This window comes from Gopherus evgoodei, chromosome 5 (assembly GCF_007399415.2).
Source record: "Gopherus evgoodei ecotype Sinaloan lineage chromosome 5, rGopEvg1_v1.p, whole genome shotgun sequence".
Classification (NCBI taxonomy): Eukaryota; Metazoa; Chordata; order Testudines; family Testudinidae; genus Gopherus; species Gopherus evgoodei.
In genome coordinates, this window is record NC_044326.1 from 23,106,498 (window position 1) to 23,118,683 (window position 12,186).

Sequence of the window (12,186 nt, forward strand, 5' to 3'; positions counted from 1 at the left end):
CAAGTCAGAGAGGTAGGCTAGGTCTGCCTTGAACACAAAGACTGTGAGTGTGAGGCTTGGGCAATGGGAAGCTACTGCAATGACTCAACATGGCGGAGGGGATGGCATAGGAAAACTGATTTTGGCAACAGCATTTTGGATGGACAGGCACGAGAAGGTGGGGCAGGTTACTAGGGAAGAGACCCAATAAGAGATGCTTGCAGCAGTCATGTTGGGAGAGGATATGGACATGGACAAACAATTTGGCAGTCAGTACACAAAGAAAGGGGCGGGTTTTAGAGAAGTGACCCCACTTGGATACCAGCTGGATGCGCTGAGAAAAGAACAGGGAGGAATGAAAGATAACCCTTAAGTTATGGATTTGGGGGATAGGGAAGATGATAAAGTTATGAATTGGACTGGAGGTAGGGAGGAAGGTTTGGACTGAAATATTAGTAGGTCAGTTTTCGCCATGTTGAGTCTGAAATGGCAAAAACTCATTCAGCATGAGGTGTCAGACACAGTTAGAGATAGGAGCCTGAAGACCAGCAGATATGTCCAGTGTGGGGAAGCACATTTGACAGTAATTGGGGTACTTAAACTGTAAGCTCTTGGGGGGCAGGAGTAATCTTTCTGTTCTGTGTTTGTACAGCACCTAGCACAATGGGTTTGTGGGCCCTGACTGGGGTGCCTAGCTGCTACCCCAATACCAATAATCATCAATCATCATCACACCAATAGTGGAGCCCATGCAAATAGAAATCATTTATGAATAGGGTGTAGTGGCATTATCCCTCCCAAAGCTACCCAGTGTGTCCAGGGTGTTTGGATCTTATCCCCCACACTGCCTGCTCCCTGTCTCCTTCGGGTAATCTGCAGTGGGGGTTGTCACTGTCCCTTGAAAAAGAGGAGGAGGGAAATCCTCCTTGATTAAGGTTAAGCACAAGCTGTTCCGAAGTGTACCTCAAGTTAAGCTGGTTCATCTACAACTCTCACCCTTTCTGGTGAATTTCCCTCTGAGTCTTATATGTGAGATACTGTCTATTCTTTGGGTTTCTAGGTTTATGAATAATCGAATACCACTTTTACTTCCAAGAAGCTGTCTTCAATCCCAAATCCCCATATACAATGACTCCACAATCTCTCTCAGGCTGTAAGCCAACACTCCTTCCCTCAGCTGTGCGCAGCCTTCCTGTGATTTGATGCAGACACAGCAGCAAAATGAGGACAGGCACGTGCATGGAAATAAGCAGAAGGCCCCAACTTTTATTAAACTTTAATACAAAGGAGAGGTGCTACCTGCGCATCACCCATACTCTCCTGTACCAGGCATTTAATTGGTTCCAGGAGCAAAAAGAGGCTCCACGTACCCTGTTAAATGCTGGTGAATGCTAGCCAATCAGCAGCCCTCCCCACCAGCTGGCCAATTGGTGCCACAGACGCCCAGGAGGAGGAGCTACCTACTGTCCCTAAGTGACTGTCTCCCTCCCTCGGTGCTGGGACTGTTCCCCTTCACTGCCGTCCATATCAAGTTCCCCCACCCATTGGGGCAGGTGGGTAGCATTTGTCCTTATCAGTTTAAACACCAACAGAAACCATGACCTGCATCCTGGTGGCCTTTCACTGACAGTCCCCATCTTCCAATTTCACACCTGAGAGTGTCCAAGAGCTGTAGCTGTCCATTCTGTCACACTGCCAACTGAATGTGTACGAATTACGCAGTTCTTGAACCAGATAATTTACAGCCAAAATCCAGACTGTATTTTCAAATAACACATTTATAAAAACAAAAAGATCTCTTAAGATAAATGCATTCCAGAGCACCTCCTAATTAATTAAATGTGTTTTGTAAGTTATTTATATAGTGATCCGAGCCTCACTTCTGTCCTGTCAACCATTTGTGGCTATTAAAGATCTTATGGAACTTTTAATGGGAATACAGCAGGGTTTCTTAGTCAACATTTCGTTTCCTCCTGTTGTGAAGCTTGTTAGTTGCCTCTCAGAACTGGGTACTAATTAAGAAAAATGTAAAAAAATGTTTCATTCTTTTAGTTATTATAACATTATTATGTGTTTCCATAGGGATATAATTTATAAATTATACTTCAGGATGAAAGGTTCTTTATGAACTAATTTTATTGTCTTTCAACATTACTGCTGGCATGGTGCTATTCTATAATACAGAGTACAGTAGAGTAGCCTAACAAAAAGGAAGAATGATGCAATGATTACATGCTTGCGTGAGACCCAGGAGCTGCAGGTTCAGTTCTCTGCTCTACCACATGTGACCTGACTGATCTTTTGCAAGTTGCTTAGTTTCTCTTTGCCCGGTTCACTATATATAAAAAGGGATAATATATACCTCACAGGGGACTAGTGAGGATAAATGCATTAGATATTGTGAGGTATTATAGTCATGGAGCCACATCAATACAATAGATATGCTGGATATTGCAATCAGCCACTGTATTTCTATTTTGGTTAACACAGACCAAACTACTAAAATACGAGTTTGCAGTATCATTTAGAACAATATTTTTTCTAGCCAGCGTTGCTTGAAGAATTTACCTTTATTTTGTTTGTCATGTGACTCTGTGAGGAACTGAGAGATGCGATCAGAAGGAATAGCAAAGGAAATTCCAGCAGTAACCTTTAAAGTGTTTATTCCAATCACTTCACCATCCTGTGGAAAGAAGACAGTCAATGAAATTGTCTCTAAAGGACTACGAGGTTAATCCCCCTGCTTAAGGCTTAATTTTTCAAATAAGGAAGTTGAGGTCAGTTACCTTCTGGAGAAGTAGAGCAATGACTTACTGGGGAAGCTATTCTTTCCTATTATCATTGTTTTCATGGGTTTTGAGAAAGGTATCCAAAATATGGTATTGGTGATATAATAAATAACGATAAAATTATTCTTCACCTTGAATCAAATTGTTTTTCTTTACTTGTCTTCTAGTGACACATTTTCAGACCTTAATGCTAAGTTCTTTGTGCAAAAAAAGGGGCACTTGCCCATTTTCCAAGCAGAAAATGGGCATTTGTACGCACCTCAGATACATGTCTTTCTGCGTATACAGTTAGATGTGCAATTACCAGATTTGCATTAGCAAATGGAGAGTCTGCAGCCACACTGGACACATATAGATGTTTTTCATAGGCATAGCTTTTATGCCATTATCTGACAATTTAGCCATTAGTGATTTTTCTTGAAGACATGTCCCTTCAATGATGTAAGATTTGTGCATGTGTATAATATATTGGACATTCCACCTTCACTGAGAACATAAGAGATAAGTAAGCCAGTTCTGTAAAGGAAAAAAAAATCGATCTGTTCTTACCAAATTAACTAGAGGTCCTCCTGAGTTTCCATACTGTAAATATAATGGCAGAATATGTTAAATAGTTATTTTATGGCAGGAAAGGAAAATCACACTTCAGATCCTGTTATTTATTAGCACCCGAGAGTGAGCTAGGCACTGCACTGAAGGACACAATCCCTACCATAGAGAACTGAGAATCAAAGGGCCTGATCCTGCACAGGAATCCAAGTGGTGAACCTGATTATAATTGCTTCTTTGCAGGATCAGATTCTAAACTGGGATTAGTATTAGGGAAATGTTAAAGAAAGTCTCTAAAATGTAAAACCATATTTTTATTCTCATAGGTATTGCTGCAAAAAGGTTGGGAAACATTTAATCCATGTTTAGCAAATTACTTCTCAGGAGAATGTTAATAAACCAATATTTTTAAATAAAACCTAGACCTGTCAATCAGCACATTGGGTTGGGATACTGTCAGCTACTTTCCCAAGGAGCACAAAGAACTTGGCCAACATTAATTAAGCCTCACTGCGTCTCCTCCTTGTGAGGTAGACAAGGAGACACAGACCCTGCTTTACTAATTATGGATATGCAGCTAGCTCTGGGGGGAAACGTGGCAACTGTTTAACTAAGCAGTTTTGAGGTTTCCCAGTATCTGAAGACTTTCAAGGAAAAAACCCAAAAAGCAGAGAGCTGCAGGAAGTGGGATGTGTAGAGGTCACTTGCCTATCTACTTGTTGCCAGCACACATTTGTTTTTGATTTGGGACAACTTTTTGGGTCAGTTTATCAAAGAGCCAAGAGCAGCAAGCTACTAGTCAAAATAAACAAGCAATGGATGAATAATATCAGTACAAGCCTTCTAAGAGTTTACCTGTTGTTTGCACTGGGCAAAGTGCTGTTTATTCTCAGAAAAATAAAACACAAAATCTACTTTGATTTTTATTAATTTCATGGTGTATCTTTTTCAAGTAATCATTTGTAACAGATCTGAATTATTTCTGACTGTGGAAAACTGAGCCATGAAAGCAGCTTTTTCATGCAAAAACTTCCACAATAACAGAGAACGAGAGTCACCTTTCACTTGCTGTCCTGTGCTAGAATAATTTGATGGTAAAAAACCCATGTGTACAGATACAATATAGTTCAGTTTAGTAGAGTATTGCCCATTCCCTCTTAGTAGAGTATTGCCCCATTCCCTCTTTTGTCAGTCCTGCCCTTTCACAAGGCAGCTACACATTCTTGCTAAAGTGTCTTGGCTGAGCAGGAGGAATGCGTCTGAATAGAGCAACTATCAGACTCTTCCTATGCTTAGTGAATTAACTAAGCTTACTGCTTCTCCAGGCCTGAGACCATCTTCATACCCCATGTTCTTGATTGGAAGAACAGCTCAAAATGTCGCTTTTTCCAGTCTTTTCCTTTCTTCACAACTCTCAGGGCCTACATTCAGCTGGAGTAGTCCAGAGTGGAGCTCCAGTAAATATTTTCAATCCCCCTGGAGTTTCCATAGCATGCTTGGGGGGAAGTCAGTGGGGGGACTCCAGGAAATACTCTATGAGAATTTAAGCCCTGCCTACTATAATATCACCTTTGCTCTTATATTATGTATTGAACTTTGCTGTCTGTGTCTGAACTGAATCAGAAGCTTTTGGGGGCAGAGGTGGCCTCATGCACAGGTTTGGAGTAATGTTCACCGATTTGAAGTCAAGAAAGTCCTGTTCTAATCCTGGCTCTGCCACCAACTTGCTGTTTGTCCCTTCAAATACAGCCTTTAAAGTGCCTCCGTGATTTAGAAGTTGGGTTTTTTTGGTTTTTTTTTTGCTATTTTAATTTTTTTTATTGAGGACTGTAAAAATAACTCAAAGGATAAATAAATGTTGATGCGATGATCTATGTCCAGACACTAAGACTTTTCTCTCTCTACATTGTTCTCACTCACAATGGCCTTCAAATCACAGGAGGCATTGTTCAAGTCTATTTCCTCTCTTTTTAGCACATGCTGCAGGATTTCATGAGACTTAGGCTGTTAAATGTCACCCTCAACCTCATCTACATTTGTTTCCCAGTGTATAAACCAGATTCTTTGATACAACCACCTCAAAAGGGTGTTGTCAGAAATAATGAATATTTAGAAAGGGCGTTTTGTATGTGTAAAAGGCTAAATATTATTAATTTACTCTGCGGAGCACATTGTCTGAATTTAGTGAATACATATTTCTGGGAATGTTTTTGTTTTAAAGTTTTGGCAGACTTTAGTTGTCATTTCGTTTTAAACTCACTAGAAGTTGCACGCAAGTATCTGAGGGCATAATTTAGTCTTTTTCGGTCATCCTTTGTAGCCCCTCATATGAGTAGCAACTGTGCTTTCGTATGTGTCTGTACAGCACGTAACACAATGGGGCCTCAATCCTGATTGGAGTCTCAGGCTGTTACAGTGATTTAGGGCTAGATTTTCATTTGGACTATATGGCAGAACAAGTGAGTCGGAACTTCTCCTTAAGTCCCTGTGTGGGACCCCTGAACCTTAAAACTGGGCACAATCAGGTACGTGGTGTTACTCACCCATTTATTCTTTCCCTGGGTAGAGAATGGAGCTTTGCCTCCACTCTCACAACTTGCATGTCAGAGTAGCCACGCCAGCACAGACAGGAGCATGATAATTCATTACTGGTCTATAACAGTCATATGTCATTGCTAGGGTGACCAGACAGCAAATGTGAAAAATGGGGACAGGGGGTGGAGGGTAATAAGAGCCTAAATGAGAAAAAGACCCTAAAATTGGGACTGTCCCTATTAAATCCGGACATCTGGTCATCCTAGTCATTGCACATATGCTCCCTGGAATAAGGCACAAACGGGGGGAATGTAACTCCAAGGGGTGCCTCTCATTCACAATGCCTCTCAGGACCATTGCTGGGGTGGGGCACCTTCTCTTCCTCAGGGCTAAGGTCAGAATCTAACCCACAGACAGAGAATAATCTATCTGTCATGCATGAAGAGAGCATAATTTATTTTATAAGAAGTCCCTTTTATTCAGCTGAATTCCTCTAACAGGGCAATTATTCCCTGCATCACGGGTGGAATTCAAGGTTCCAGGACTATAAACCTGGTGAGTTTCTGAACTCCTCAACTACCCAGTACTTACGTTGATAATGGCATCTGTCTGAATGTAATCCATATCCGAGTCCCTCAGGCCTAGCTCCTTTCCATCTCGCTGAGCAGTGCTGACAATACCTGTTGTCACAGTGTTCTGCAAGGCAAAGGGGCTCCCAATAGCCACAACAAACTCCCCAGGACGCAGATCAGCCGAGTGGCCCAGTAATAATACAGGCAGTTTTTTCTTTTAAAATAAAAACAGAAAGAAAACAAAGAATTACTGTCAGTTAATGGCTGGTCAATCAAAATGAAATGTAAGGACCAAATCCTATCTACCAGCCAGAAGGATATGCTGCCACCTATGTCCAGTGAAAGAGCAATTCTGTCATCGTAAGTCAGGATACCACAACTCAGGCCAGCTCAATGCATTGCAGGTCACTGCTTCCTGCTACTGTCTTCAGAAGAAAAGTGCTCAGTGCTAATAGAGCTGCCTTGCAATTATTGTAGATGGCAGAATAAGCCCCAACGGCATTCTGGGACAAACCCATTTTCCATGGGATCACCATTGTCATGGTGTGCAACCCATCACAAGCCAGATTCTGCCATCCTTACTTACATTGTGCAGTATCTTACTGCCCAAGTAGCACCACTGAAATCAATGGGATTATTTGTGTAGTAAGGTATCACCTTGTGTGAGTAAATGTGGGAGAGCCTGGCTGTATGTAAGCTATGAGTACCTGCTAGGGGACTCTTGTGTACTATGGCAGGTTCCCCTCTGTACAACCACATCACATATTCTGCTCTCGGCAGGCTGACTCTTCCCCTTTGGCCAATGTTCCCCTCTTGTGCATCTCTGGCAGGGTGGCACCTTTAACTACAAGTATTAAGCTGTCCCAATAAAGCAGATGATTTTTGAGAGAGAGGATGTTCACTTCAAATATCCTGTCCTCTCCCAACATCAAAAGGACTTTTTTCTTCAACCACAGTCACACACACATCTCCAGTTATGTTTTCCAATATGCAGCATCCACATCTTTCTTTTAATCAGTACTTCCATACCAGAAACGGTGAAATAATTTATTAACAAGATGTGAAATTTCCCAGGCCTACAGCTGCAGTCCATTCCTTACATTTCATCTGCAATTTATATTAGGCTTCACATTGACTAGTAAATACTACTGAATGAGAGATATAGTATTCCCAGGCAACAATTAAAATAAGTTTCCATGAGGCAGTTTGTTCAATTCCTGCCCAGTTGAACTATTTCTGGTCTAAATACTGGAAGAACCAGACTTTTATTAAAGATCATTGTGACGTTCCACTGTTAGTAACATTCCATATTTTGAGCCAGATCTTCAGTGATATAATCAGAGCACTGCATTGAAATCACTAGTTCTGGGCCCTTGATTTTACTCTCTGTTTAGTCATTGAAATGGGAACTTCTTTCCCCCCCTTTTAGCTGATTGTATCATATTAACAAGATCTGCTCATCTGGAAAGCCGTTTGCTTATTTTGCAGTCTCTCTGGCTGCTAATTCCTGACTGGAGCAAAGAAATGTGAAGACGATGTCTTGCTATTAAAAATATCTTAGGTTCATTTGCACTGTGAAATTTGCATGACATTAATAATGAACAATTCCACATATGTTTCTAGAGAATTCTTAAGAATATGTTCCAGCAAACAAGGCTGTGCCTAAAACACAACTGAGCGGAGGCAACCAGTCTGATTCATTTAACCCTTTAGATTACTTACTTTAGGATGAATCTTTATTGTTGCTATATCAGACTTCTTGTCAATGTCTTTGATTGTTGCTTCATAGGTATCTCCATTCTGTAGCTGCACTTTTAATTGTTGTCGCCCTGATACAGCATTGCTGCTTGACACCACATGGGCATTGGTAACAATTAAACCTGAGTCTGACATTATAAACCCAGATCCACTGGACAAGGGGACATTTCGGCCAAAGAGAGGATGTCTGTACCAGAAGCAAACAACAAAATATCTCATAAATTAAATAGCTTGTGGGGAATAATAATATTATTATTTAATGAGGCTTACTACGGTTTGTAACAACTCATACATATATATCACCTTTCACGCTGAAGAATCCCAAAGCACTTTATCATTGATGTTAGATCTAGTAAAAAAATACTGAATTTTAAAACCTTGACAAAGAGAGACAACATTTTCACAAAAATGTGGATCCAAAGGGGATAGAGAATGAGATGGAGAATATATTATTGCCCTTATATAAACTGATGGTACGCCCACATCTTGAATACTGCGTACAGATGCGGTCACCTCATCTCAAAGAAGATATACTGGCACTGGAAAAGGTTCAGAGAAGGGCAACTAAAATGATTAGGGGTTTGAGGACGGTCCCATATGAGGAGACATTAAAGGGGCTAGGACTTTTCAGCCTGGAAAAGAGGAGACTAAGGGGGGATATGACAGAGGTATATAAAATTATGAGTGATGTGGAGAAAGTAGATAAGGAAAAGTTATTTACTTATTCCCATAATACATGAACTAGGGGTCACCAAATGAAATTAATAGGCAGCAGGTTTAAAACAAATAAAAGGAAATTCTTCTTCACACAGCACACAGTGGAACTCCTTGCCTGAGGAAGTTGTGAAGGCTAGGACTAGAACAGCATTTAAAAGAGAACTGGACAAATTTATGGAGGTTAAGTCCATTAATGGCTATTAGCCAGGATGAGTAAGGAATGGTGTCCCTAGCCTCTGTTTGTCAGATGGTGGAGATGGATGGCAGGAGAGAGATCACTTGATCATTACCTGTTAGGTTCACTCCCTGGGGAACCTGGCATTGGCCTCTGTCGGTAGATAGATACTGGGCTAAATGGACCTTTGGTCTGACCCAGTATGGCCGTTCTTACGTTCTTATGTTATGTTCATTGTTAGACCAGCTCTAATGAATGTCATGCCAGGGATTCTGAAATGTTGGACCGTGGAGCACTTTGCTAGAGGCTTGCAAAGAGCTGGAAGGTCACATGGTCCTTTTGCATCTTTGTTTTCAGCTACTTTTACAGGTCTCTGTAATTTACATTGCAAAGAAGGTGCCTGGATGCCAGTAAAGGTAGCTGGAATAAAGGGGAAGGAATGGGCCCGTCTGACTCCACTCATCACTGCTGCTATGTGAGAGGAGAATGAAGGCAGGAAACAAGAGCTTCCAGACACCAGAGGGAACTACGAATGGGACTGGAGCCTCTGGTAGGAGTGAGGAACCAGGGAACAAGGGAGAAAGGCCCCAGGCGGAGAGGCAGCTTGTGCAAGAAAGAGGAGGAACTGGCAGCAGGAACTCATGGATAGGAAAGTGGAGCGGGGGCACAAAAGCATTTTCAGAGGAAGGCAGAGGTTGAGAAGGGGAAAGAAGAGATAGAAAGGGGAGACAAAATGAAAAGCACAAGCAAATGGTGTGATTTAGAAAACTGAAGAAACACTTATTGCACTGAAGACAGTTACAAATATATTAGGATTTTTTCTAAGTATGACTCGTCCTTGTCAGCAATTGCTGCCATTGCTATAGGTGTTTTATGCAAACAGGAAGGGAGATGGTTTCAGTGATAGCAAACGGGAGGGGAGCTGATCCAGGAATCAATCTCCCTGGTAAGATGCAGTCCAGTCTGTGAAATTATTTGAAGCCCAGGGTACATACAGCAACACTGAAGTGCAGCCAGCCCTGGGACACAATCAGTGCCCAATACAAAGCACATCACTGAGGGATGAGGAGTTAATCTGATCCGAGTTTTTGCAAGGACTCTGGGGCAAATGTTTTCTTTTCTGGAAAGGAGAATGGAGTTATAATATACACAGAGAGAGCAAACAGGTCTTGGGTTTTAAAGTTTTTGCAAACTATTAATAGATTCATAGATTTTACAGGCAGAATAATTGAGTTGGACCTCCCACATGCCACAGATCATAGAAGTTCACCAAATGATTCCTGCATCAAGCCTGTAACTTCTCTTTGAACTGCAGCAGATCTTTTGGAAAGATATCCAAACTTAATTTAAGATGTCAAGTGATGGAGAAACCCCCAGATCCCCAGGTAAGTTGTTCCAATTGTTCATTCCCTTACCTGTTAAAAAACTGCACCGTGCTTCTTATTTGAATTTATCGAGCTTCAGCTTCCATGCATTGGCTCTTATCATGCATTTGTCAAATAGATTCAAGCGTCCTCTGCTATCAGATATCTTTTCCCCAGTTAGGTACTTACAGCTCCTGCCTCTTAACCTTCTCATGGATGAAGTAAACAGAGTGAGGTTCTCTAAGTTCTCACCTTAAGCAGCTTTTTTCTAGCTTAGCTTTTTATGTACATTTTTTTTTACTGGAGTGGTTCGTATTTTACATTCTGTCCAAATCAAGATTGAATGAATCTCAAAAACATGTAAGATAGCTTCATTTTATTCTATATAATACTTCACCTAGCCAAAGGTTCTGAGAATAGTTAACATATGTACAGTATTGTGAAGATGTTAAGCAGTATAAGTAGCTAGGTACTGCTAATACTATCATTTAGTATCCATTTGCACTATCACTTAATACCAGGATTCTTTCCTACATGCAAGCGTAGCTGAATTAACACTGGGCATCACTGCTCCAGGGAGATTGAGACATCATTTGAAAAAACACTCCTGCAATACTTTGGTTTTGTTTATCTTTGTCTGACCACAGGAGATTGCTGGTTTCTAAGAAAACGTTAACAGTTACAGGCTTCAGTCAGAGCGCTAGTCTGCTACTAGGCTGCTTGGTTTCAAAAGGCAGAACAAGCATGTGTTGCATGCTTCTAAACAATACAATTAGAACACACACAGTCAAAAAAAGTTACCTCAGGAAAATTTCAATGTGTACAACTGCGGGCGCAATCTTTTCCACCACGTCTGCAATGAAGTTAAACTTGTATCTTGGGCTGTTGGGCTGTTGGTGACCTATACTAGCAGAAAAAATTGGGTATGTTAATAAGAAAATACCCTTTGTACCAATCAGTTGAGTTAAATTTGTCTATAGTTCACATGGGGACATTTTCCAACCAGACAGGGAAAGGCATATAAGCCATTACGAGACTTTAAAAAGCTGCTTGTGTTTTGTTTTGGCCTGAGAAACTGGCAAGATCATTTGGCTAAGAACTTCCTAGGTTAATTGGAATTCACAAGGTTTAGTGATGGCCTTGTCTGGCTGTTTTTTTTCAAAACTAGTCATAATTGTTATTTACAATTTCTATTGCAGTAGCACCTAGAGATCTTATCCAAGTCAGGATCCCACTGTGCAAGGCACTATACTAAAGTACCATAAATGACAGTCCTTGCCCCAAAAACTTATATGTGAACTCACTGTGAAAATACCAACTGAAAGCAGATCTACCAGAATCCTTATGATGTGTTACTATAATTCAGTAATAAGTTTGACAGTATTATGAAAAGAAATATGAATAAAATATGAAATTCTGCAAAAGGAGGAATATCTCTGAGATAAACACCACAACCAACCTGGCTTTCCGTGTTATTATTGATATTACAGTTTGGGAACATCTGTACCGTTATATTTAATTGATCATGTTTATTACAGTAGTGTCTAAGGAGAACGGGGCCCATTGTAGCACTGTACAAACATAATAGTAGATAGTCTTGCCCCAAAGAAAGTACAGGAAGCTTAAAAGACATGGACAATTGTTTCTCAGCACTTTTATGATAAACTCTGTTGCAAATGTTTTGCAATGGCAAATAGTACATTTCTGAAATTTCCTAGCATAAAAGAAGCTGCTTGTAAACCAGGGCC

General features: G+C 40.8%; 1 protein-coding gene across 1 annotated transcript in view; it reads right to left on the bottom strand.

Moving 5' to 3' along the window:
• Nucleotides 1-12,186, bottom strand: part of HTRA3 (HtrA serine peptidase 3) — a 38,753-nt gene that overhangs the window by 13,303 nt on the left and 13,264 nt on the right. The window contains exons 2-6 of the mRNA XM_030565059.1: nt 11,240-11,339; nt 8,147-8,369; nt 6,444-6,638; nt 3,318-3,350; nt 2,548-2,662 (exon numbers count right to left, since the gene is read on the bottom strand). Of these exons, the coding sequence (XP_030420919.1) occupies nt 2,548-2,662; nt 3,318-3,350; nt 6,444-6,638; nt 8,147-8,369; nt 11,240-11,339 (666 nt within the window). The remainder of the gene's footprint in view (nt 1-2,547; nt 2,663-3,317; nt 3,351-6,443; nt 6,639-8,146; nt 8,370-11,239; nt 11,340-12,186) is intronic.